At 38.7% G+C, this 27,614-nt stretch overlaps 1 protein-coding gene across 5 annotated transcripts in view; it reads right to left on the reverse strand.

Moving 5' to 3' along the window:
• Positions 1–1,376: 1,376 nt before the first annotated feature.
• The window catches only part of LOC138146881 (immunoglobulin-binding protein 1-like), an 89,270-nt gene continuing 63,032 nt past the window's right edge, over positions 1,377–27,614 (reverse strand). For 4 of the 5 annotated variants that reach the window (XM_069069033.1, XM_069069029.1, XM_069069031.1 and 1 more), the window contains 2 exons: positions 21,064–21,276; positions 1,377–5,679 (listed from right to left, as the gene is read on the reverse strand). In XM_069069033.1, the coding sequence (XP_068925134.1) occupies positions 4,648–5,679 (1,032 nt within the window). In that variant the 5' untranslated portion in view covers positions 21,064–21,276 and the 3' untranslated portion in view covers positions 1,377–4,647. Of the gene's footprint in view, positions 5,680–18,217; positions 18,439–21,063; positions 21,277–27,614 lie in introns of all 5 variants that reach the window. The other variant, XM_069069030.1, reaches the window with a different exon arrangement.

Here is a 27,614-nt window from a genome sequence, read left to right on the forward strand (position 1 = left end):
CTGGCCATGGCAGCAGCCAAGAATCAAGCATGTTCTCTGTCTCTGGTTCATTCCCTGCCTTCTTTCTCCTCTCCTGCAACCAGGTCTCTAATATTTAAGACTCCAAAGGCTGTCTCCAGTAATTGGGCCTGAGGTGTTTGGGGGCCCGTTGCCAATTTCTGCAGTTTCCTCCTAATATCTGGGGCAGACTGACTCATAAAATACATGTTAAGGATTGCTGCCCTTTCTATAGAGTCAGGATTTGTATACTTTTTAATAGCTTCTACAAGTCTATCTAGGAAAAGGGTGGGGTTTTCTTGATATGTCTGAGAAATTTCTTTCTGATAATTTACTTGCTTTCTAAATGCAATTCTTAGGCCTTCTAACAGGCAAAGTACCATATGGTCTCTCTTTTCTCTGTTCCCCCAGATATGACAATCCCATCGTGGATCACTAGTGGGAACAGCAGCTGTTCCTGGGGGGGTATTTTCTGGGGTCATTGCTAGCCAAACGATCCCCAAATTTTGGGGCTTGTTCCCAGATTTTCCTCTTCTCAGTGGAACAACAGGTAGAGAAGAGGATATGCAAATCCCCCCAAGAAAGCTCAGATTGCAGGGATAAGTCCTGAAAGCCTTCAGTAAACTTTGTTGGGTTTTCAGAGAATTTACACAACTTGTATTTAATTTGATTGACATCTGAAATGGAGAATGGGACATGCACTCTAGTTGTCCCAACTGACAAGAGATTTGCTTCCCTTAAGGAAAAAAGCCCTGAAGGCTGTGTGGGGACAGAGGCTTGGGAAGGGAGACTGGAAGTCCCACTTCCTGTGAGAGTGACTGGGGGCTACTGGCTGAACTGGATCAGACTGTAAGACTGGGGGATCTGGCTAGCAAGAGGGAAGATCAGCCAGCACATGAGGAGTGGAAGGGGTCAGAAGAGGAGATACCTCTATGACTGCCTTGGGGGTAGGGCTGGAAGCCTGAGTGGGTGTTGTCTCAGGGGGAGGGGCCACAGAGGAAGACACTTCAGCCTGACCAGAGGCTGGGACCTCAGCAGGGGTCCTTGAGGGGGGAGGGGCCATGCTGGGAGATGCAGGGTAGGAGATATGGATGGTGTAGGAGACAGGAAATGAGGGGTGTTGGGCTAGAGGAAAAGGGAAGGGGAATCAAGGGGAAAAGGGATGGGGTGCAGCAGAAGGGGTTGAGGGAGCTGCCTCAGTGACCTGAGCAGGAGTTGCTGAGTGGGGAGGTTGGGGCCAAAGCCATAAAAAAGGGGTCATTTAATTGGTCCCCCTTGCCCCTCTGTGGAGGGGCTCTAGCTTCAAGTGTCTCACAGTCTTTCCTGAGAACATAGGCAACTTTGATCCATCTTAATTCTCTGCAACAATATGATTCTAACTGCAAGAGAGTATTATCTTTTATTTTTTAATTTTTTTTGCCCCTTAGGAGAGCATTTATTTCCTACACAGATATTTTTCAATACATTCAGTCTTCTGAGTGTCAGCTCAAGAGTTGGGCCCTGGTATCCTAAAAGTCCTGGAATTTGTGTTAATAAATCTCTTCTTCCAAGAAACACACACACATGCTAATCAATCACTAAACCATGGTACTCATTCCTTCTATTAAAAGTTTAATACAAACAAAGGTTTGGCTGGACTAGGCCCAGTGTTGAGAATGAGACAGCTTTTGATTTTTCTTTTCATGATTTCATGGTTTACCATGGCCAGGTAGTTCATCACCAACTGGCCTGGCTAGAATCTTAATATGCTGAACATGTCATGTACCAAATAACGTAATAAAACATTTTAGGTAATGACTCATTCTTGATGTGAGACATTCCTAAATTAGCTGTCTGTATACAGTCAAGACCACTAACTTGTTAGAGCAAAAGTTAAAATTAATACAAAACCAGCAGAATAAAAATGAGGAAAAGACATGGCATGCAATTAAAACAACTTCAATCATCAGACTTAAACAAGTTGACTCTAAAAATGAGAAATAAACGGAGGACAGGATATTGACGATTATTATAACAATTTCATACAGTTTAACCAATGTAAATCAATTGCCATAATTACGCGTCTCAAAGATCCTGAAAACTGCCTTAGTCAACAAACACTTGATCTATTTGCTGAGTTGAGGAATATGGCAGACAAGAGCCCTACCCATTTAGAATATAAACAAGTTTGTAAAATTCTTATGGAAGCAGATGGCAGGAGGTTGTGGACAGCATTATCTCCTAAAACTGTGGGAAGCAGGGGAAGATTGCAGAAATGTTGGTGAGAAACCCAAGTAACAGGTATCTATCCTCAGGGCACTGAAGGCTGAAATGGGGAGGAGGAAGAAGAGATGGAAGATAGAAAAAATCTGCAATAATCTTGATTAATCAATTTTTTTCACCATCAAGGCAGCATAGCTATCACATGTGGCCTTTAAGAGCACATGAGGAAGTAAAAATGGCAACTGAAGATGAAGATGAGAAAATCAGCAGGAGGCAACATCATTTGGAGGGTGGTGAAAGATCCATTCTCAAGGTATCTGAAAAGGAAGATGACTGAAGCATGGAAAATAGCTCAGATTTTATTACTGAAAAAAGGAACAGGGGACCTAGAAAATACCTGTAACTACTTTCCCTGCCTATATAAAAGTTTCTAAGGATAATCTACACACACATTGAGTGCATACTTGATAAAGTTATTAGAAATCAGCAAGCAGGCTTTCCCAATTGAAATTCCACATAGCATCTTTGCTATCACACAACTAAGAGCATGAGATTCCACTGCACTGTTTATTGAATAAAACAAGCATCTGATTTTATAGAACCAAACACCACTTTAAAAGCTTTCCTCCAACTTGGCTCCTCTGTATTTATCAATGGCCACACTGTCCTCTGAACCAGAAACCAGAACCTTGTTCCAAGACTGACTACTTAAGTATCTACCAATTGAGGCATAAGCTACTGTCCTGGAGAAGATCCGATGCAGGGTCCAGATGGCAGAGGGATTCCCTAGAGATGGTGGTGTCCTCTGGGTGCTTCTAGTTCCTGGATGACACTGTGCTGACTGATTTGAGACTCAGAACACTGCAGAGTAGAGCCTCCTAAATGAGATCCATAAGTTCCTTAAAAGAGTTAGGCCTAACACTCCATACCAGAAACAACCAAATGGGTGAAGACTGCTTGTAGTCCAGAAGATGAGATGGAATGGAACGGAGAGTACAAAGATCTTGTCCATCAGAAGATATCTCCGATGGACACTGCAAATGGACAGTGAATTTTAAGCCCAGAACTAAGGAGGAAGAGAAGAAGCTGAATGACCTTTGTGCAACTGCAAAGTTCTTTGAATGACCCCAAGCTTCTCCTTGAAACAAAGTCCTACCTATCTAATACCAACATTCTTCTGGGGATGTGCTGCTGAGGAGTGGCACGGGAACATGATTAGTCTCCACAGAAGCCACATAGAGGATCATCCAGGGAACAACACATTCCAAGCAAAGAACTATGGAGCAGTTGCACCATCAAGAACTGTGTGACTCCAAGAAAGCTCTGTTACATACTGAGAGCAAGACACAACTGGCAGGCACCTTCAGCAGTATCCTCTGGGACATCCAAAGGATCCAAGGAAGGACCTTCGACTCCCCTGCGATCTTAGGGAAGCGACCCTGGAAGGATGAGATGACAGATCCTGGAGGAGCATCACAAGCAATTCAAATGCCAGAGACAAGGGCCTGAGCCAGCTCCCCCTCTATAAGATGTGGCAAACACTTTTGCAAAACTCTATGCCTTTGGCCTCCAAGAAGACAATCTCTGCAAAATGAATTAGCAAACGAAGCTCTTAAAGGAGCTATAAGGGAAGAAGTTTTGACCTCAATGGACTTAAGGTGAAGGAAAGAGCTGGGAAGCAGAGGCACCAGAATGAGTCTCAGGATCTCATGTCCCTGTCACAGACTCCACGTGGGACTGGAAAAAGTGCTGGTGAGACCCCTAAGTCACAGCTGTAACTTGAAAACTGCTTCAAGTAGTGCCTGAAGAACAGTCTGTGATGGCTGGCCTTGGGTGTCATCACAAGCAACCAGAGTTCAGTTATGGCCCTGCTGCTGATTCCTGAAAATAATGCCAAGAGGCAGGGAAAATCTTGGCCCCATTTCTGTCCTTCTGTAAATGTCATGGTGCCCAAAGTACTTGGAGGGTAGAAGAGGGCTATCACGTATGGCTGGAGGAAAGCATCAGTGGCTATGAATGTGGAGGATTCACTGAGCTAACTCCTCAGCTCTTCCATGGATTTCTAACTAGCCCAGCCTAGGAAAGGGCTTGGTTCCATGGAAGCTTAAGCAACACTCAAGCCTTCATATTTTTTTAAAGACAATCAATACAGCCATCGATAATACAGAGCCATTCATTTCTCATTGTCTTTTCCTTTCCACTTACTTGGGAATGTCTGGGAAACTGGGAATCTCTGCTCAAGAGTGATGTCTGCAACAGCTCTGTCTGCTCACCAGCTACAAGGGCACACTTAGTCTTTTGACACTTTATTAAAAGCACAGCAAGATGAACTGTCTCTGATGTCATTGTACACAGGAGAGGGAGGAGGGCAGGGGAGTGGGAACCTGGACAACTTTCCTCTGGAGGCGAAGCTTTGAGCCCCTCTGGTCCTACTTCTTCAGGGTGAGATTAGCCCATGTTCTGCCGGTTGCCATAACCCCGTGGATGTGTGTCCTTCCAGTCGTCCCAATTCCGCTTTTTGTGTAGTGTATCTTCATCATCCTCTTCTGACTTTGTTTCCTGATCGTCATCTTGTTCTGCCTCCTGATTGAGGTTTATTGTACTTGTTGTATTCTTGAGAGCATCCCATTTGTGGTGCTGCTCATACCAGTCATTCACTGTCATGGTGGCCAAGCTGGGATAGCCAGAGCCAAATACCTTGGCCTGGGCAGTGTCTCGGGTGAGAATGAAAGGCTTGGTTGGAGGTCTGCTCTGTGGAGGCATCCTCGAAGTTGAGGCCTGCTTGCCCGAGTCCTGGGCTTTCAGGATCACTATTTCTTGGTCGATGCTCTCAATCTCCTCCAAACTGATGCTGACCCACTTCTGCAAGTGAAGCAGATAATACTCTCGAACTTGTTCCTCATCTGCTTGGTCATTTTCCACAGCAGATTCCAGAGATGCCAACTTATTCTCCAGCTCCTTCTTCTGCTTGTATCTTTCGATTTTGGCTTGTCTGTGGGATGCCATGGCAATGAGGCTTTGCTGGCTTCCTGCAGGCCCATCTACCAACTTCTTCCCAGGGGGGTTGTCCAGGGCTGGGGGAAGCTCAAACTGCGTGATCTGGTAATTCTGACACTGCTTTAAAAAGTCCATGAAGTGGGCCCGGGCAGCTTGTACCTGCTCCAGCCGGTGGCTGAAGCTGACTTGCTTCAAAGTCAGGGCTCCTTGAAGGGCAGGCACCATCAGGTACTTTAGGTCAGTGGAGGAGATCTCCTCCAGCTCCTCGCTGGGGCTGAACAGATCAAGCTGCGCCATCATGCGGGAAGCTTTCTCTAGGCTCTCCAAGCCCTGTTTCACCTTCTCTTGGATGAACCTGGAGTTCGTCAACTCATTGGTGTCCTCGATCTCACCTAGGAGCCGACGGCCGGTCTCTAACAGCTGTGACAGTCGTGGCCCGGCCACCTCCTCCTCGTCTTTGGTCGCCACCACCGCCTCCGCCATCTTGGGGAAGGACAGAACAGAGTATTATCTTTTAAAGTCCCCAAAACAGGCCATGATTCATCGTGTTTTAGGCTATACCTAGGCCAAACAGTGTCGCAAAAAAACGCCAACTTTTCCTTTTTAAGGTCTCCAGAAAAACTAAATTTTTTCCAATGTTGTAAAAGACAACCGAAAGGTGAACTTTTGGTAGCTACAGGCATAGGGCCTGGAAGTCCCTTCCTCCATAAAGGAAGGTTTGAGAGTAAGCCTCAAAAAACAAACAAAAAAAAAAACCCATAAAAAAGTACCTGAAGTTTTCCTAGTTCCCTAGCACCGAGAGAATTGAAAGAATATGGCTTACACTTCCAGATGGGACATGTGGCCTTATCTTCCATTCTTCAGAAGTTGTGCACATGTCCATGTTCTCCAAAATAACCAAACAGGACCAAGAACCTGAGGTCAGGCTGAGCATGAAATAGCCTCCTAGCTGTCTGACCTAATGGGACCTGAGAGGTCAGGCCCCAAAAACACACACACACACACACACACACACACATACACACAAAACACAAAACACAAAACAAAAACAAAAAACTGCACTAGGGAAAGTGAGAGGCTTATATACCTTCCAGTCCTGGCTGGAGAAGAACTTGAGATTAGCAGTGTTTCTGGTATCAAGCAACCATAAAAATGAATAGGTTACCCATAAAGAGGGTTAGGGTTCCTCTGGAGACCCCAAAATACCACATGCTGGGTCCTGCCAAATGAATTCGACTCAAGTCTTCTCTCAGCCAAAGAAAAGTAAAGTTTATTAAAAGCTCGCTTGTAATAGACACAGAGTAAATCTGTGTTAGGTCATTCTGTGGCACTCTCACTATTCTATGGCTCTCTCAGACACATGGAGACCAGATGGGATCTTATATACAGAAGGCTGTGGGAGAAATCTCGGGGTGATCTAGAGAAGGAGTTTGGGGAGGGTCTTCAGGAGGAATTAATGAGGTCAATGAGTGATTAAGGGTGGGAAGTTGCTGGAGGCCACCTGGAGAAAACAAATTATGGTGGGCTAGGCCAGTTCAAGGGTGGATTGACACTTTGATAGGCTCAAGGGTGGGAAGCCTAGTAACAGAGGCTTGGACTCAGCCACAAAGTAAGGCTTATTGCCTCATGCAAATGCCTCATCAAATGAGAGAACTTAAGAGTCCGAGGGAGGTTCCCAGAGCCTGTACATCAAGGACTCAAGGAGAGGTCAAGGTGGCTCCCAGAGACACCTCATCACTTGCTGTTCAAGGGATTCTCAAAAAAGTCTTCTCCAGCACCATAATTCGAAAGTGTAATTTCTGTGGTGCTCAGCTTTCCTTACAGTTCTACTCTCACAGCCATACATTGCTACCAAAAAAACCACATCACCCACCTATAAATAGTGGTGTTTTAGAGCCAACTTTTGTCAGCTTGCAAAAGCCAATTATTCAGTTTTCCTCAGACGTCATCAAATGCTACAAATCAAGGTTTGATTTATTGTTTTGATTGTCTAGATTTAAAATGATGGAACAAATCCTAATATTACAGATTAAACTTAAAAGTATGACAGACTGATTGTTAAATATTTACTAACACATCCCTATCTGGCATGGAGGAGTACAGAGAGAGCTGGACTTGAGTCTGCAAGATTTGTGTTCAGATCCTGCCTCTAACATTTCCTAGCTGTGTGACCATGCATAAATCATATCACTTCTATGAACCTCAGGCAAGTCTCTGAGACTATCAATTAGAGATGGGTTTTGAGCTACATGAGTGGATGAAGTTCCCACAGTGATAAAATTACTAGCCCTTGATGAGATCTTAAGCTATAAATGTAGAGAATACTAGAATACTGGGATAGTGCCAAAGACCTGATTGACAAGCAAACAGTGCAAACCTTCACAGATCAATTCAGGAGAATATTCAGCCAAGTCAGATGTTTGCCACACAGCAGTCTCAAGATGGGTCATGCTGACTGAATATTACATTTAAATCAAGCCAATGTATCTTAGTTCAGTTATTCCTTGCCATAAAGCATTTCCCTATGAAGTTATTTGTTTGGCAAAGGGATTATTAAAGATAAAGGTTTGGGGGAATCTGATCCACTGGATCTGATCCAATGAATGAATGACCAGCTTTTTGTCTAGAAACAAAAGTGAAAAACAACAGTGGTGCCTGTTCTAGTTTAAAAGACTTTTCCACAACAGAATGCACCAGTTGTTTTCCTTAAACTGGCCTTAGAGTCCATCTACAGATAATGAAATTAGATGAATTAAACTAAACTTGGTCACCCATCAGCCACACTTTTGTGATGTGAAACATTTGCCCAGCAGCTAAAGATGACTTTTGTTGTTGTTTTTCTTCTAGGAGGTGACTCCTTTGCTGACAGCTGGACTTCTTAAAACATAGTTCTTACCTGTTGGTATAGCTCAACTTCTTGATCAAAAGTGTAATGGAAGACACCGTGTGATCAATCTAAAGGACACACTTAACATTTCTGGGATACCGACCTCCCTTCAAAACTCATCTCAGTTGCTCCCTCCTACATGAGTCTTTTCCTGATCTCCTCTATGCCCACCAATTCCTTAGTGTCCTCCCTACCCTCAAAATTATTTTGTGTATATATATATATATTTTTAAAGCAATTGGGGTTAAGTAACTTGCTCAAGGTTACACGGCCAGTTATTATTTCTGGGTGTGGTGCTGAGTATCTGAGCCCAGATTTGATCCAGGTCATCCCAACACTGGAGCCGGTGCTCTTACTCGCTGAGCCACCTGGCCACCCCTAAGCAATTGGGGTTAAGTAACTTGCTCAAGGTTACACGGCCAGGTGTTTCTGGGTGGGTGCTAAGTGTCTGAGCCCGGGATTCGATCTCCAGGTGTTCTCAACACTGGAGCCGGTGCTCTTACTCGCTGTGCTACCTGGCCGCCCCTGTATATTGTATATTTGAGAGGCATCTTGGGTTGTGGCCAAAGAGCAGTCCAGTCCTGCCTGACTCATACTGTCTGTGTGACCTGGGTTGGATTGGTTATTTAATCTCACTGATCTCCAGGCTACTCTAAAAACAGTAAGGTGCAATCCCCTGCATTGGATACAGGTAGCTGCCTTTATGAATGAAATCACAGAGTCAGGCCATAAACTCTCTGAGAATAGGAACTATTTAATTTTTGTCTTTGTTGCTAGAGCATAGTGGGGATAGTGATGAGGCTTGGACCTGTGAGTTCATGAATATAGTGATCTCCTAGGTGAGGCAATTTGCCCTACCAATGCAAGTCAGCACCTTCTTGGCAAATTATAGCCTTAGAGACTGTAGTCTTGGAGCACTGAAAGATTATGGATGTGCTCAGGGTCACAGAGTTAACATATCCAAGGCAGAACTTGCACCCAATTTTTCTATGTCATGCTGTCTCACTAGACACTTTTAACTAGTTGAATGAATCCGTAAAATGAGGGGATTGGGGTAGATGACATCTAAAGTTCTAATTAATGATCTTAGTTAAAAATAAGTCAATCTCTTACAGCAGAGGGGAGTCCAAAAGGAACAGTAGTTTCTGAAGCACTGGGATATCTAGAATCTTAGGAAACTAGTAGAATGTAAACTCTTTGAAAGCAGGCAAAGATCAGCTTTCATTTTGCCTTTGAATACCAAGTACCTTCCATATACTAGTTACTTATTAAATACTTGTTGAATTAAATTTTATTGAAAATTATATTCATATCAAGGGCAACTCAGGGGATTTTAGTTATGTAGTCAAAAGTCAATTTTTTAAAAAAGTATAAAAGTTCACTCTGAGGCTATGTCTATATAATACTAAATAAAGTATCTGACGATTAACTTCATATAATCAGCAGAAACTAAAAGTGAAGGTCTTCATAAAAAAGAACAGAAAATTATCAGAATTCCTTTTCATTTGTACTTTTATCTAAACCATATTTAAGATCTAGTTTATCATATAGAAAATAATCTAGGTATAATTGTAACCATATAACTCTACTTCTAACCATCTGGATCAGTTTTTAGCTCCTTTTTTGTTTTGTTTATTTCTTCCAATGTCTAAACTCACAAGACCAAAAAGGGCATTGTGCTAATTTGTCATAAAGATTGGGGATGAGGTCATAAACTGGATTTCTTTCCCTAAGTAGGTCAATATCTGCTTTTTTTTTCCTCCAGGCTATGGTTCTAGGAGACTAAGGTTCAGGTGGCAAAGTGACACCACAGTTGGAAGTATCAGAGGTGTAGCCACCAACTACCATTACTGCCAATAAAGGCATTTCTGCAATGCTTCACCCACATCATCAACAAGGGTTCTTGCAACTAAACCAGCCAGTATAGGGGTGTGTGTGTGTGTGAAAGAGAGAGAGAATTATTTGTATATCTTGGGTTCTACACCCTTATCAGAGAAATGTGATAGATATTCCCCACTTTACTGCTTTCCTTCTTATCCCTAGGTGCATTAATTTTCTTTGTGCAGAAGTTTTTCATTTTCATGTAATCAAGTCACCTATTTTATCTTTCGCAATTGCCTCTACCCCTTCTTCAGTTGAAAATATATCTCCTGCCTGTAGCTATGAGAGGTATGTGATTTGCTTCTCTTCGAATTGTTTTATAATATGGTCTTTAATATTGAAGTCATATATCCATTTAGAATGTATTGTGGAATATGGTGTGTAAGGTATTAGCCTAAACCTAATTTCTACCATGCTGCTTTCCGGTTTTCTCAGTTTTTATTAGATAATTTTTTCCTAAGCCATTTATGTTTTCTTGTCTATCAAACACTAGGTTATTGAACTCCATTGCTTCTGATTCTATCTTGTTTAGGTTGTCCCACTGACCAGTGTCTTTTTTTAATGAATACCAGATGCTTTGATGACTGCTGCTTTATACAACACCATGAGATCTAGTAGTATTAGTCTCCCTTTGTCCCTACCTTTTTCATTTCCCTCTATATCCTTTTATTTTTTCCAAATGAATTTTGTTCTCATTTTATCCAGTTCAATAAAGTATCCCATTGATAATTTTTTTCTTTTTTAAAAAAAATATTTGTTTTTAGTTTTCAACATTCACTTTCATAAGATTTTGATTTTTAAATTTTTCTCCCCCTCCCTCCTCATGCAATCTGGTATAGGCTCTACATATACATTTGTATTAAGCATATTTTCACTTTAGTAATGTAAAGAAAAATTAAGACCAATCCGGTTGATAATTCAAGTGCCATATTATGAAAAACATAAATTAACTTTGGTAGTATTGTCATTTTTATTATATTGACAAGGCCTAACCATAACCATTGAACTTCCCTCTAAGTTATTCTTTGTTTCTTTAAGGAGAATTTCATAATAGAATCTATATGTCTTTTATGAGCTTTCATAGATTGATCCTCGGATGCTTTATCTAGTTTGTAGTTATTTGGAATGGGATTTCCCTTTCTATTATTACCTCTTAGATTTTGTTATTATGTAGAAATGCTGCTGATTTTTGAGGATTTATTTTGTAGATTCCAACTTTGTCAAAGCTCTTTTCTCAATTAGTATCTTTGTCAATTCCCTAGGATTTTCAAAGTAAGCCATTATATCATCAGCAAATAGGAATGATTTTATCTCTTCTTTATATACTTTTATGCCTCTAAATTCTTTCTCTTCAGGGCAGGTAGGTGGCACAGTGAATAGAGTACTGGCCCTGGAGTCAGGACCTGAGTTCAAACCTGGCCTAAGACACTTAACACTAACTAGCTGTGTGACCTTGGGCAAGTCACTTAACCTCAACTGCCCTGCCTTCCCCCCTCCAAAAAAAATAAATTCTCTTAATGTTATTGCTAGCACTTCTAGCACTATAACAAACAATAGTAGGGGAAGTGGGCATCCTTTACTCCTATATATTTTTTTGAAAGATCCTAATGTATCTCCTTCATATATGATGTTTGCTTTAGGTTTTAGATACTTTAAATTTTATTTTTAAAAAGTTCTGCTATCCCTATACTTTTTAGGGATTTTAAGTACAAATGAGTATTGTACTCTGTCAAAGGTTTTTCCCTCCATATATATTAAAATAATCATGTTGTTTGGAAAGTTTTTATTTTTAATATGATTAATTATGTTGATTGCTTGCCTAATGCTAAACCATCCTTGCATCCCTGGTATAAATCCAATTTCGTTATAATTAATGATTTCTTGAATGAATTATTGTAGTCTGATAGGATTTTATTTTAAAATTTTGAATCACTATTCATAATGACACTGATCTATACTATAGTTTGTCTTCTGTGCTTTAGCCTTCCTTGATTTAGGAATCAAAACTATATTTGTCCCACAAAAGGAATCTACTTTCTCAATTTTTGACAGTAATTTGTGTGGTATTGGTACTTATTTCTTGATAAAATTCTAAGAATCCATTGAGACCTAGGGTGTTGCTTTTTTTTCTCTTTGGTAGTTCCTTTACAATTAGTTCTATTCCTTTTCTGAGGGTGGATTATTTAAAAATTTCCATTTTTCTAGTTAGAGCCAAGATGGTGAAATAAAAGCAGGGAATTGCTTGAGCTCGCCCCTAAACCCCTCCAGATACCTGTAAAAAAATGACTCTCAACAAATTCTAGAGCTGCAGAACCCACAAAATGGCAGAGTGAAATATATCTCCAGCCCTAGACAGCCTGGAAGGCCAACAGGAAAGATATATCACACTAGGCTAGGAGCAGAGCACAGCCTGGCATGGGCTGTGCTGGGAGCAGACAGGGCCAGAGCAGGCCTAAGGGGACTCAATCGATGGCAGCTGTGAAGATTTACAGACTTCTCAGCCCACGAAGGCCAAAAACAATGTGGAAGGCCACCAACAGCAGCTGTAGTGGCTGCTTCTGGAGCTCTAGGCCCACAGATGGTGGGGGATCCAGCAGCTGATACAAAACTCCAGAAGTCTAAGACAGCACACCCATCCCCAACCCCACACCAATCCTCAGCCCAGCTGGAAGCAGAGTCTTGCCTTGACAAGGAGTTAGAAAGTCAAGAATTTGGCTGAGAAGATGAGTAAACAGAGGAAAAAAACCCAGACCACAGAGTCTTACTTTGGTGACAAAGAAGATCAAAACACACAACCAGAAGAAGACAACAAAGTCAAAGCTCCTACATCAGAAGTCTCCAAGAAAAATATGAATTGACTGCAGGCCATGGAAGAGCTCAAAAAGGATTTTGAAAATAAGTAAGAGAAGTAGAAGAAAAATTGGGAAGAGAAATGAGATTGATGTAAGAAAATCATGAAAAATGAGTCAAGACCTTGCTAAAGGAGACCCAAGGGGCGGCTAGGTGGCCCAGTGAATAGAACACCGGCCCTGGATTCGGGAGGACCTAAGTTCAAATCTGGCCTCAGACACTTAACACAAAAACTAGCCATGTGACCTTGGGCAATTCACTTTGCCTTACCTCTCCCCCTCCAAAAAAGCAAAAAGAAAAATCTTAAAAAAAAAAAAAGAGAGAGACCCGAAAGAATACTAAAGAAAATAACACCTTAAAAAATAGAGTAACCCAAATGGCAAAAGAGGTCCAAAAAGCCAATGAGGAGAAGAATGCTTTAAAAAGCAAAACTGGTCAAATGGAAAATGAGGTCCAAAAGTTAACTAAAGAAAATAATTCCTTCAAAATTAGAATGGAATAAATGAAAGGCACTGACTATGAGAAATTAAGAAATTATAAAACAGAACCAAAAGAATGAAAAAGTAGAAGACAATATGAAATATTTCATTGGAAAAACCAATAACCTGGAAAATAGATCAAGAGAGATCATTTAAAAATTATTGGACTACCTGAAAACCATGATCTAGACATCATCTTTCAAGAAATTATCAAGGAAAACTGCTCTGATATTCTAGAACCAGGGGGTAAAATAGAAATTGAAAGAATCCACCAATCACCTCTTGAAAAAGATCCCAAAAAGAAAACACCTAGGAATATTGTAGTCAAATTCTAGAGTTCCCAGGTTAAGGAGAAAATATTACAAGCTGTCAGGAAGAAACAATTTGAGTATTGTGGAAACACAATCAGGATAACACAAGATCTAGCAGCTTCTATATTAAGGGATCAAGGGTTTAGAATATGATATTCTGGAGGTCAGAGGAGCTAGGATTAAAACTAAGAATCATCTACCCAGCAAAATTGGGTATCATGTTTCAGGGGAAAATATGGTTGTTCAATGAAATAGAGGATTTTCAAGCATTCTGGTTGAAAAGACCAAAGCTAAATAGAAAATTTGACTTTCAAATACAAGACTCAAGAAAAGCTTGAAAAGATAAACAGGAAAGAGAACTTGTAAGGGACTTTTATTAAAGTTGAAATGTTTATATTCCTAGATGAAAAGATGATATTTGTAACTCAAGAGACCTTTCTCAGTATTAAGAGTGAATAGAGGAAATAGATAGGTAGATATATAGATAAGTAGATAGAGGGTACGGAGTGAGTTGAATATGAAAGGATGATAGCTAAAAAATAAAATTAAGGGGTGAGAGGAATATATTGGGAGAAGGAGAAAGGGAGAGATAGAATGGGGGCAAATTATTTCACATAAAAGAGGCAAGAAAAAGGTTTCACAAAGAGGGGACGAGTGGGGGGATGAGAGGGAATGAATGAACCTTATTCTCATAGAATTTGGCTTAAGGAGGGAATACACACTCAATTGGGTATCTTACCCTACAGGAAAGTAAGAGGGGAAGAAAATGGGTGGGGGGGATGATAGAAGGGAAGGCAGAAGCAAACACTTTTGAAAAGGGACAGGGTCAAAGGAGAAAATAGAATAAATGGGGGATGGGATAGGATGGAGGGAAATAGTCTTCACAACCTATTATGGAAATATTTTGTATAACTACACATGTATAACCTATATTGAATTGCTTGCCTTCACAATGAGGGTAGGTGGGAAGGAAAAAGGGAGAGAATTTATAACTCAGTTTTAAAAACAAATGTTAAAAATTGTTTTTAACATGCAACTAGAAAATAAGATACACAGGCAATGGGACAGAGAAATCTATCTTGCCCTACAAGAAAGTAAGGGAGAAGGAATAAGATGGGGGACCTGATGGAAGGGAGAGCAGACTGGGGGAAGGAGTAATCAGAATGCACACCATTTTGGGGTGGGGGGGAGGGTAGAGATGGAGAGAAAATTTGGAATTCAAAATCTCATGGAAATGAATGTTAAAAACTAAAAATAAATTAAAATATTAAAAAAAACTTCTTCATTAAACCTTTCTATTTTTCTTCTGTTGGTTTAGGTACTTTATATTTTTGAAGGTATCTTGTTTTATCATAATTTTCTTTTGTATAATTATTATTTCATGATTTATTCTAATTTACTTATTCTATATCAACCATTATTTAGGATTTTATTGTTAAATATATGTTATTTTGTTTGTGGTCCCTCATCTGAATGCTATTTTTATTATGCTATTTATAAAGGATATTTCTTTCTTTTTATATTTTATTTGCATTTTCTCTAGTTGAATTTTTAAAAGTTGCATGTGGTGCTAAGAAATACATATTTTGTTTATGAGTACCGTTTAGCAGATGCCAGAAATCTTTTAGCTCTTGTTTCTCTAGCAATTTGTTCTACTCTATAGTTTCCTTTTGTTTACATTTCTATTGGATGTATACAAAACTGAGAGAAAGACATTGAAATTTCCTATTGCTATTGTTTACTGTCCATATCTCCTTGTAGTTCAGCTAATTTTCCTTCATGGATTTGTCTATGATTCCTTTTTAGCATAATGTCATTTCCTTCATTATCCCCTTTATGCTTTTAACATTTGTTTTCATTTTATCTGAAAACATGACTGCAACTTCTGATTTGGGGAATTTACCAGATACATAATAGTATTTTTTCTACCCCCTTCATTTTTATTTTGTTCATATCTTTGTTTTTTATATTCATTTCTCATAAGCAATAGATAGTGAGGTTTTGTTTTCTTTCTCAATCTGTTACTCTTTTCATTTTATTGGATTTTTCCATTCACATTTAAAGTTATTAGAATTAAGTTTATTTTTTCTCCATTTGTCTTTCATAGTGTTTTTTTCAAAATTAGGATTCTTCCCTCCGTCCTTCCCCCCATAAACACTGTACTAGGTGGATTAAAAAAAAATTTTAGCTTAATCTATTTTAAGACAATCCTATTCCCACTGAGGCCCCTTCCCTTACACTATCAACTCCCTCCCATTTGTTACCCCTAGTGCTGGAATTTTACTTATTAGTTCCTTTTTCTTTCTTGATTTTGTCTATTTAATTCTTCCCCACTTTTTTAATTTTCCCCCTTCCCCTTTATTTTCTTGTAGGACAAGATGGATTTCTATACCCCATTGCCTGCATATCTTATTTCCTGGTTGCATATGTGAAAGCAATTTTTTAACATTTGTTTTTAAAACTGAGTTCCAGATTCTCTCCCATCTTCCCTCCTCACCCACGCCCACTGAGAAGACAAGCAATTCAATATAGGTTATACATGTGTAGTTATGCAAAACATTTCCATAGTAGTCATATTGTGAAAGACTAACATTATTTCCGTCTGTCCAATCCCATCCCCCATTTATTCTATTTTTTTCTTTGACCCTGTCCCTTTTCAAAAGTGTTTGCATCTGACTTCCCCCTTCCCCCATCTGCCCTCCCTTGTATTATTCCCCCCTTTTCCCCTTCCCCCCCACTTTCCTATAGGGTAGAATACCCAATTGAGTGTGTATGTTATTCCCTCCTTAAACCAAATCCAATGAGAGTAAGGTTCATATTTAATCCCTTCATATTTAACTCACCCTATGCCCTCTGTCTATGTATATATATACACACACATACACCTATACACATCTATACATATATATGTATATATACATATGTGTGTAGGTATATGTGTATTCCCTTCAAATATCCTAATACTAAGAAAAGTCTCATGAGCTGCAAATATTGACTTTCTATGACTCCTCTACTTACATGGAGGAATGTAAACAGTTCAACTTTAATAAGTTCCTTATGATTTTTTTTTCCTATTTACCTCTTCATGCTTCTCTTGCTTTTTTGACTTTGAAAGTCAAATTTTCTGGTCAGCTCTGATCTTTGTCAGCAAGAATGCTTGAAAGTCCTCTATTTTGTTGAATATCTGTATTTCCCCCTGAAGCATTATACTCAGTTTTGCTGGGTAGGTGATTCTTGCTTTTAATCCTAGCTCTTTTGACCCCCAGAATATCATATTCCAAGCCCATTGATTCCTTAATGTAGATGTTGCTAGATCTTGAGTTATCCTGATTGTGTTTCCACAATACTCAAATTGTTTCTTCCTGACTGCTTGTAATGTTTTGTCCTTGACCTGGGAACTCTGGAATTTGACTATAATATTCCTGGCAGTTTTCTTTTTGGGATCTTTTTCAAGAGTTGATCAGTGGATTCTTTCAATTTCTTTTTTACCCTCTGGTTCTAGACTACCAGGGAAGTGTTCCTTGATAATTTCTTGAAAGATGATGCCTAGGCTTTTTTTTGATCATGGCTTTCAGGTAGTCCAATAATTTTTAAATGATCTCTCCTGGATCTACTTTCCAGATCAGTGGTTTTTACAATGAGATAGTTCACATTGTCTTCTATTTTTTCATTCTTTTGGATCTGTTTTATTATTTCTTGATTTCTCATAAAGTCATTAGCTTCCATTTGCTCCATTCTAATTTTGAAGGAATTATTTTCTTCAGTGAGCTTTTGGACCTCCTTTTCCACTTGGCCAGTTCTGTTTTTTTAGGCATTCTTCTTCTTATTGGCTTTTTGCACCTCTTTTGTCATTTCTTAGTCTATTTTTTAAGGTGTTATTTTTTCCAGTATTTTTTTGGCTCTCCTTTAGGAAGCTGTTGATTAGTTTTTCATGATTTTCTTACATCAATTTCATTTCTCTTCCCAATTTTTCCTCTACTTCTATTACTTGATTTTCAAAATCCTTCTTTAGCTCCTTCGTGGCCTGCAACAAATTCATATTTCTCTTGGAGGCTTTTGATGCAGTTTTGACTTTGTTGTCTTCTGGTTATATGATTTGTTCTCCTTTGTCACCAAAGAAAGATTCTATAATTTGATTTTTTCCCTCTGGTTGCTCATTTTCCCAGCCAATTACTTGACTTTTGAGCTCTTTGCCAAGGTAGAACTCTTGCTTGCAGAGTGGAGAGTGCTCTGTACCAAATTTCTGGAGTTTTGTACAGCTGTTGTCAGAACTACTTCTAGGCACCTGCCTCAGAACTGTAAGGAGGACTCCCTCTCCACAGCCGCCAGAAGGTCTGCTATGTCAGTGATCCTCCTCACCCCAGGACCACCACTCAAGACTGTGACCCAGATCCAAGCAGGGAAAAGCAAGAGAATCCTGCCTCAGCACCAGCAAAGAGATTCCTGCAATTGCCCTCTGATTAGCCCATCATCTGTGGGCCTGGAGCTCTGGAAGCAGCTGCTGCTGCTACTGCTGTTGCTGTTGCCACAGTCGCTGCCACCTCCTCCACCCCAGGAGCAGGGACCAGACCCTGCTCTTCTCTCACCCAAGTTAACAGAATTTCCCCACTGACCTTTTACTTTGTTTTTGGCATTTGCGGGTTGAGATGTCTGGAAACTGCCACAGCTGCCAGTGATTCAGTCCCTGGAGGTCTGCTTCACCCAGTCTGTGCTGGCACAGTCCATGGTAGACTATGCTCCACTCCCAGTCCAGTACAATAGACTCTTCCTGTTGGCCTGGCAGACTGTCTTCAGCAGATTTGTTTCACTCCATCATTTTGTGGATTCTGTAGTTCTAAAATTTGTTTAGAGTCATTTTTACAAGTATTGGAGATAATTGGGGGACGAGCTCAAGCAAGTTCCTGTTTTTATTCTGCCATCATGGCTCCATCCCTACACTATATTTTTTCTTTGGTAATATTTGCCACAATGGATTCACATTTTAATATTCTTCCAATTGCTCCTGCCATACTGCCCATAAATTCTATTTTCAAAATTTTGTATATCTCTTATAATCCTTTCAGGAGCATCCTACTGTGGTTCCATGCTCTCCTGGGAATCCACAGGGCCTCTGCCTCATCAAGTGTTGATTCATTTTCCTTTGTCTTGAAATGTTTACTCATAGGTACCATTTTTACCTAATCTGGAGGATATTTCCTTCTGTTATCAATATCTTCCCTGTTGGTTTACCTGCTTATGCTCAGAGACTTTAATTGATTTTTCTTCCTCCTGACATCATTTGTAATTTCAGTCTTTTTTTCTTATTTTTCCCTATTGCTTGCTTTCTTACTCACCCTTCCCTTTGATGGCAATTTCCTAGGGTCCAATCTCAAAGCCATTTCAGTTTCCTTCCATGCTGGACAGTTAACAGTTCACCAGCCTTAGTCCTGTCCACAAGTGAGATCTGGAAGGACAGAACTGGCCCCAACTGGAATCTGAGCTCTTTCCTTCAGGCTTAGTGAAGTTCTACATAGTCATAAATGTGTGTCTTGTCCCACTTTCCCCTGCTCTCCACTGTTCACTACTGTCACAGACTAAGCAAACTTCTGTCATCATAGGGTTTCCTTCAGTGATGGGGTAGTAGTGAAAAGGTTTGTGCTCTGTTGTAAACCTGTGAGGTGACTTTTAGCCCTGCAGCTGCTGTCATGGTAATAGGCAGAGTGCTGAGCAAACCTGTTTGGGGTTAAGGATTATTGTGTTATGGCTAATCAGCTTTTTACTTTATTTAGGTTCTTGGAACTTGGTACCACTGAAATTGTTTTATCTATTGAGCATAATTCCTATTTTGGAAAAGATTAAGAGTTTGTGGTGATAGGAAAAAATTTCTAGTCTTCCATTTTATTGGTCACATGAGATTTTGAGATTCTGGCCTGACTTAATCATACTCATCTTAAACTATATTATTCTTCTTTAGAAAGAGGGGGCACTAGGAAAAGAAAACATACAAGAAGATAGCAAGAAGGGAAATACAGAATTGTACTGTACAGAAATTGTACTGTATTTTATTGTAATGTACAGAAATTGTACAGCATTGTATTATACAATTGTACTGCAATGTACAGAAACACAGAATCACAACTATGAAAGTGAATGGGATGAACTCACCCATAAAAAGGAACAGGAAAACAGAATGAACTAGAAAGTACTTGAACTTCAAACAGAAAGACTCACATGAATTCAAATGAGAGAATGAAGTAGAAGTCATTATGTTTAAAGTGAACTCTCAAAAAAGAAGTGGCAATCATGATATCAGATAAGGTGACAAGACAGACACATGTAAAAGATAAACAAGGAAACTATATTATGCTTTAAAAAGTCACACAGTGAAATAACAAATACTTGCTATATTTGCACCAAATGGCATAACATCAAAGTGCTTTAAGGAAAAATTAATTAAATACCATGGTGAAATTGATAGTAAAACGATAATGTGGGAATATCAATATACCTCTCTCAGACTTATACAAATCTAACAAAAAGATAAAAAGAAGAAAGTTAGACTGGAGTAGAATTTTAGAAAAGTTAGATGTTATGCATATTTGGGAATTACTGAATATAAATAAAAAGAAGAATGTAAATTTCTCAGTTGTACATTGTGCAACTTGCAAAAACTGACCTTTTGTTAGGGCATAAGTCTCAAACAGATTTAGTAATGCAGAAATATTAATATCCCTTACAGGATTCAAAGTGAGAAAATGATAATAAAGGACCTTTGAAGAAATTGTTGTTGTTCAGTTGTTTCAGTCATGTCCTACTCTGTTACCCCATTTGGGTTTTCTTGGCAAAGATACTGGAGTGGTTTGCCATTTCCTTCTCTGGCTCATTTTGCAGATGAGAAAACAGAGGCAAACAGGGTTAAGTGATTGCCCAGGGTCACATAGCTAATAAGTGTCTGAGGCTAGATTTGAACTCAGGAAGACCAGCCTTCTTGACTCAGGTTACTTATATTTAAATTGGGACTATAATTTAATTCTAATGAATGTGTGAGTAAAACACCAAATCATAGTAAAAGATAATTTCATTAAAGAAAACGACAGTCAAACATACCATAACTTTTGGGATGCAGCCAAAGTAGTCCTTAAGAGAAAATTTCTCTACATACTTCCATAAACAAATGGGAGAAAAAGATAGACCATTGAATTAGATATATAAAATTTAAGAACCTAGAAAAACAATAAATAAAAAACCCCTAACCACTGAAATAGAAATTCTGAAAATCAAGTAAGAAACTAACAAAACTGAAACTCAAAACATGATGTCAGCTTACTCAGGTGGCATCTTTCCATGTGAAGGATGCTGGGGAGCTTGCTTTCAAGAGATACACATTTATGTAGAAATGCCTTAGAGAGATTGACTTATGCATGGACATTCTGTAACTGTTTCCAGTCAGTTACCCAAGTGTTGAATAGGGAGCTCTTACCTGGGTTCAGAGACATTCAGAACAACCTGCTCTCTGCAGCTATCTTCTCTTTACTTCATTTACTTCTTGAGTTCAGTGACTCATTCACTCAAAGCATCTGGTGAGAGACCATGAAGCAAATGGAGGGTGGCGTTAGGATCTTCTTTCCCTCTGAGGTCATATGGCCCCTATGATGTCTCAGTCCTTGGTTTTTTTGTTTGATCTTTTTCTATTCTAGGAAAAGGGAAAGAAATGTTATGCCCTGATAAGTTTGAAGGGTCATAATGTGCCAGCTCAGTGTTTCAGAACCTAGGGTCTAGCCCAAGTATTATACAGTCAGCCCAGCACTGATGTGCCAAGGAACAAGGAATAATCTTTGAGAGCAACCTTTTGAACTTATTTCAGTGAAAACTGAAATGAGGACTCATCCAACAGGAATGCCACCTCTGGACATGAACTTATTAGGACCAATGCTTTGTGGGAATTGAACTAAGTTTTGAATGTATTACCCCAGAAGCCAATGTAGTGTAGTATGCCCTAGAGTTACTAGGGAAATGTTTATACATTTGTTCTCGCTAAACCTTTGAAGTAAATTTCCTTTTGTAAAAACACTCAATATTAAGTGGTTAAACAGAATTGAAGTGCTCATTGCTGGTCCCCTAACAGTGGGGAAAATAGTTGGTGCGGATTTGAATTAATGGCAGTGGAGAAGAGATACCCCACTCCCAACTCCTAAATGTATCCTAGAACACTGAGAGGGGACCAGTGTGATTCTGGGAGATGTGGAGACCACAGCAATATGTGTTGCACGTTGATTTGATAAATGAAACTAAAAATATTTTTTAAAAGCCCAAGTAATAAGATGGATAAACCATTAGCTGGTCTGAATTTTAAAAAGAGAGAGGAAAATTAAATTTCCAGTATCAAATGAAAAAAGACAGCAAATCAAGAGTAAAAGAAATTATTAGAAACACATTTGTCTAATTAAATGCCAACACAACTGGTCACCTAAATTAAATAGAGTCATATTTACAAAAATACAAAATATTCCAATTAATGGAACCAGACGTAGAAAATTTAAATAGTCTGAACTCACAAGAAACTGAACAACCTGTAAATGAACTCCCAAAGAAAAAACCTCAGGACCAGAGGCATTTACAAATTAATTCTATTTAAAAAACAATTAGTTTCAATATTATGTAAATGACTTTTTACAATGGTATAGAAGTGATCTTGTCAAGTTCTTTCTGTGATACAAAAATTGTCATGAAACCTAAACCAGCAAGAAACAAAGCAGAGAAAAAACTATAAACCAATATCCGTGATGACTATCAACACAATATTGAATAAAATATTAGCAAAGAGGCTGTAATAATATACTAAAAAAGATTTTTCACTGATCAGGTTATAAGATTAATGCAGGGTACATTTAATATAATGGAAACTATACATATAACAGATCATGTTAATAACAAAAACTATCAAATTCACATGATTTCATCTATACATGTAGAAAAACTTTTCACAAAATACAATACCCATTTCTTTTAAAAACACCAAAAGTTATAGGAGTAAAAACAGTCCTTTCTTTAATATAGAAAACAGTATCTATTTAAAACTGAGATCCAGTATTATATTGTAATGAAAAATGCTATAGGCCTCTCCAATGAATGACATGGTAAAGAAATGTTCATTATCACCACTATGAACTGAAACAACCATCAACAAACACAAATATTTTAATACAAAGAATAAGAAATACATTTTAAAAGACACTGATTTTCTGTTATGCACTTTATCCTCTAAATACACGTTTTGAAGGGGGCCAATGACATCACAAGGGTGATGTCTTGACTCACTAGAGAAATGGATTTAAGTGAAGCAGAGTTGCAAAGTAATCCGCCTCACTCTCTCTTCCAGAGTCATTGAAGTTCAAATGGCAACACAAAAGTCAGGATGACTGGTCATGGCCCAGGATGCGATGGAATACCTTGGTGTTTTTGATATCTGACCATAAAGCAAGAACTCCACAGCTCTTATTTCAGCCACCTTCGTGGCCATTAGAACAAACTGTTCTCATCTGCACATTCCACCAGCAGAAGTTTTCACATGTGGGGCAGCTAGGTGGTGCAGTGAATGGAGCACAGAACCTGGAATCAGGAGGACCTGAGTTCAAATGTGGCTTCAGACTCTTAACACTTACTAGCCCTGTGACATTGGGCAAGTCACTTAACCTGCCTTCCCCCCTCTAAAAAGAAAAGAAAAAAAAAGTCTTTACATGCTTAGGGTATTCATCCCATTATCTCACTGATAGATTTGAGACCTGTCACCCTCAACCTCGGTTAGACTTATCCTACTAAGACAATTTTCCTGGCTGTGGCCACTGTGCAGTTTCTTGGAGCCACATATGAGAATTGGGTGAAGGTAGACACCAAAGGTGGATGAGCAAACCCTGAAAAGGGTTTGACAAGCATTCACCTCTGGGGTGTGCTAGTCCTGCCTGAGTATCTCATACACCCCAAATATATACATTACAGCAAAACAAATGAACGTATTAACTGTGTCTGAGAATGCTAGTCTCACTTTGCATCTCTAGTCCATTATCTTCAGTTTTTTTAAGGTACTGTTTTTTTCAGAGTTTTGAGTCCTTTCAAAGATGGTTTTTCTTCATATTGATGATGGTATCATGTAAATTTTGCTCATGTTTCTACCTGTTTCACTCTGTACCAATTCATATAGTTCTTCCCATGTTTATATGAAACTTTCATATTCACCATTCCTTATGTCCCAATAATATTCAGTTATATTTATATACCACAATTTGTTCACACATTCTTATTTGATGGGCATTTATTTTTATTTATAGAGCTTTACTACTACAAAAAGTTCACAAGGTTGTTTCTCCCTTTCTTCTCCCCCAGTTTTTTTTAAATTAATTTGTTTATTTCCTTTTAGTTTACAGAATTCAATTCCACAATTCCTTGAGTTTCACATTTTGCCCCCTTTCCTCCCCTCCCCCCCATGGCGGCTTATAGGATCTGTAAATACTTTTACATTATACATTAGTCAGGTTATAAGGACGGATTGTACCAGCTGGAATGAAAAATGGTAAAGAGGACATAAAACCAAATAAGAAAAGGAAAAAGATCAGGTATTTTGCTTCCACCTGGATATAATCTTAGTTCTTTCTAGTTCTTTCTCTGGATGCACATATTTCTCTCCATCATGAGTCTTTTGGGATTGACTTATATCACTGCATTGCTGAGAAGAGTCCAGTCTATCAAAGTATGTCATCACACATACGTTGTGTCTGTAATTGTGTACAAATTTCTCCTGGTTCTACTCTTCTCACTCAGCATCAGTTCTTTTAAGCCTCTCCAGGTAAATATGAAGACCGTCTGCTCCTCGTTTCTGATAGCACAATAGTATTCCATAACATGCATATACCACAACTTGTTCAGCCATTCCCCAATTGATGGGCATCCCCTTAATTTCCAATTCTTTGCTACCACAAAAAGAGCTGCTATAAACATTTTTGTACATATGGGTCTTTCTCCCATTTCTATGATCTCTTTGGGATATAAACCTAGGAGTGGTATTGCTGGATCAAAGGGTATGAAAGTATTTATAGCCCTTTGGGCATAATTCCAGATTGCTCTCCAGAAAGGCTGGATCAGTTCACAACTCCACCAGCAATGCATTAGTGTTCCCCTCCTCCGGTTTTGAACTATTTAGGAGTATATCTAGATCAAAGGATGTGTAGGTTAGTGACTTCTGGGGTATGTTTCCAAATCATTTTTCCAGAATTGTTGAACCAATTCATGTCTCCACTAACAGTGCATCAATGTGTCTATTTTCCTACAACTTCTCCAACAGCTGCTATTTTTGCCATTCTGATGGCAGAATATTCTATTCTCTATTATTTCTGGAAACTCAGAGTTAAAATGGTTATTTCATTTGACCATTTAACTATTGGGGAATGTCTTGAGTTATATATTTGTATAAATTCTTTAAGTATGTTATATGTTAGGTCTTTATCAGAACTTTGCTCTGAAAATTTTCCCTAATTGTTTCACTCCTACTTCTAACTGTATTTATATTGCCTGTACAAAGGTTTTTTTTTAATGTGATCCAAATTTTTTATCTTTTATGATCATTTGTATAAATAACTCTCCCCCTATATATAATGGTGAAAGATCTTGACTTACCTTCTTTAGTTTCTTTATGATATGGTCTTTTATTCTTATGTCATGTATATATTTGGGGTTTCTTGTAATATATGATGCATGGTATTCATTTAAAACTAATTTATGCCAAACTGCTTTTCTGTTTTCCTAGCAGTTTTTGTAAAATAGGTAAACTTTACTCTAGTAGTCAATATCCTTGGATTTATCAAATACCATGTCATTATATTCTATTATTTCTGTGTTTTGTTTACTTAATCTATAAAATAGTTCTTATTAGCTACTTTGTAGTATGATTTGAGACATGTTACTGTTAAATTCTCTTTATTTAGTTGTACATGTATAGCCTATATTAAAGTGTTCGCTGTCTTGGGGAGGAAGGAGAAAAAATTTGGAACTCAAAGTCTTATAAAAGTGAATGTTGAAAACTACATTTACATGTAATTGGAAAAAAACAAAATACTATCAAGTGGGAAAAAATTCTCTTCATTCTTACCTTTTTTTGAATATTTCCCTTGATGTTCTTGACATTTTGTTTTTTAAGATGAATTTTATTTTATCTTATTCTATAAAGTAACCTTTTAGTAGCTTGTTTTATATGACAAAAAAATTCTCTAAGCTAATTTAGGTAATAGCATTGTCATTTTAATTATATTGGCATAGTTCAAACCTGAAGAATTAATATTATTCTAATTATTTAAATCTTTATTTCTTTAAAAAGAATTTGGTAGTTACATTAATGTACATCCTGATATTAGTAGTTGAAACCCAGAGAGTTTATATGTTCTTTAGTTATTTTGAATGGTTATATTTCCTTTTTCTATTTTCTGCTGCTTGGTTTGCTAATAATATATAGAAATGTGCTCATTTTTGTAGGTTTATTTTATATCCTGCTACTTTACTGAAGTTATTGTTTCAATTAATTTTTCAGTTAAATCTCTAAGATTCTCAAACTAAGCCATTGTATCCTCTGCAAATAACAATAATTTTGTTTACTCTTTGTTTATATTTATTTCCTTATTTTCTTTTTGTCATTTTGTTGCTATTGTTGTTCATTCTTCATATTCAAAGACAACCAATGACATCATGATGTTGGGTCAAGGTACAGTGTGTTTGTGGCTGATCAGTCTAGCATGAGCTCAGAAGGCTCTATCACAGGTCAGACATAAAGAGTCTTTGGACATTTGGGTTACAAATGTCTCAGATTTCTACATCTCATTTCTCCTTCATGCTACTGCTGTTATTCTTTGCTCATAAAGCACAGCACCTTCTTTGATGCTTCCATGCCATGTTGGGTGGATCTCTACCAGTGTCTCCCATGTTTCACAATCAATACTAAAGTTCTTCAGAGAGATCTTGAGAGAGTCTTTGTATCACTTTTTTTTTTAAGCAATTGGGGTTAAGTAACTTGCTCAAGGTTATACGGCTAGTTATTTTGTGTGGGTGCCAAGTATCTGAGGCCGGAACCAATCCCGGGTCTCCCGACGCCAGGGCTGGGGCTCTTACTCACTGCGCCACCTGGCCACTCCATGTATCACTTCTTCTGACCCACATGTGAGTGCTTGCCTTGTGTGAGTTCTCCATAAATTTGTCTTTTAGATAAACCTACACTTGGCCCATCTGAGTTACTCTCTGCAGTTGAATTTGAATGCTTGACAGTTCAGCTCAAGAGAGGACCTCAGTATCTGGTACCTTATCCTGCCAGGTCATCTTCAAAATCTTCCCAAGACAATTCAAATGGATTTGATTCAATTATCTGGTATGGCACTGGTAGACTATCCAGGTTTCACAAGCACATAGCAATGAAGTCAGAACAATAACTCTGCAGACCTCCAGTTTGGTAGGCAGCCTAATACCTCTTCTCTCCCACACTTTCTTTTGGAGCCTTCCCAACACTGGGCTTGCTTTGGCAATGCATATGTCAACCTAATCATCTATGTGGATGTCCCTGGAAATTCAAAATTCAGCATTCAAATTTCTCCCTTTACTATGACCAATGATTCCATGTATGGATGATACAGTGCTGGCTGGTGGAGGACCTCCATTTTCTTGGTGTTGGTTGTCTAGCCAAAATTAGCATAAGCTTGGGCGGGTAGGTAGTGCAGTGAGTAAAGCGCCAGCCCCTGAGTCAGGAGGACCTGAGTTCAGTTCCGGCCTCAGACACTTAACACCCACACAAAAAAACTAGTCATGTAACTTTGGGCAAGTTACTTAACCCCAACTGCCCTCCAAAAGGCAAAAAAAAAAAAATAGAATAAACTGCAGAGAATCAATCCATATTCTGTTGCATCTCAGCCTCAGACCTCAGAGGCTGCATTGAGCTCACACAATCTTGAACAAAAAGTCACACACCAACTCTCTTCTTCACTTCAGTCTTGGCTTGTAGCC

The sequence above is a fragment of the Petaurus breviceps genome, unplaced genomic scaffold (assembly GCF_028583685.1).
Source record: "Petaurus breviceps papuanus isolate PSGF00001 unplaced genomic scaffold, PetGlider_PUasm1.0 90775, whole genome shotgun sequence".
NCBI classification, from domain to species: Eukaryota; Metazoa; Chordata; class Mammalia; order Diprotodontia; family Petauridae; genus Petaurus; species Petaurus breviceps.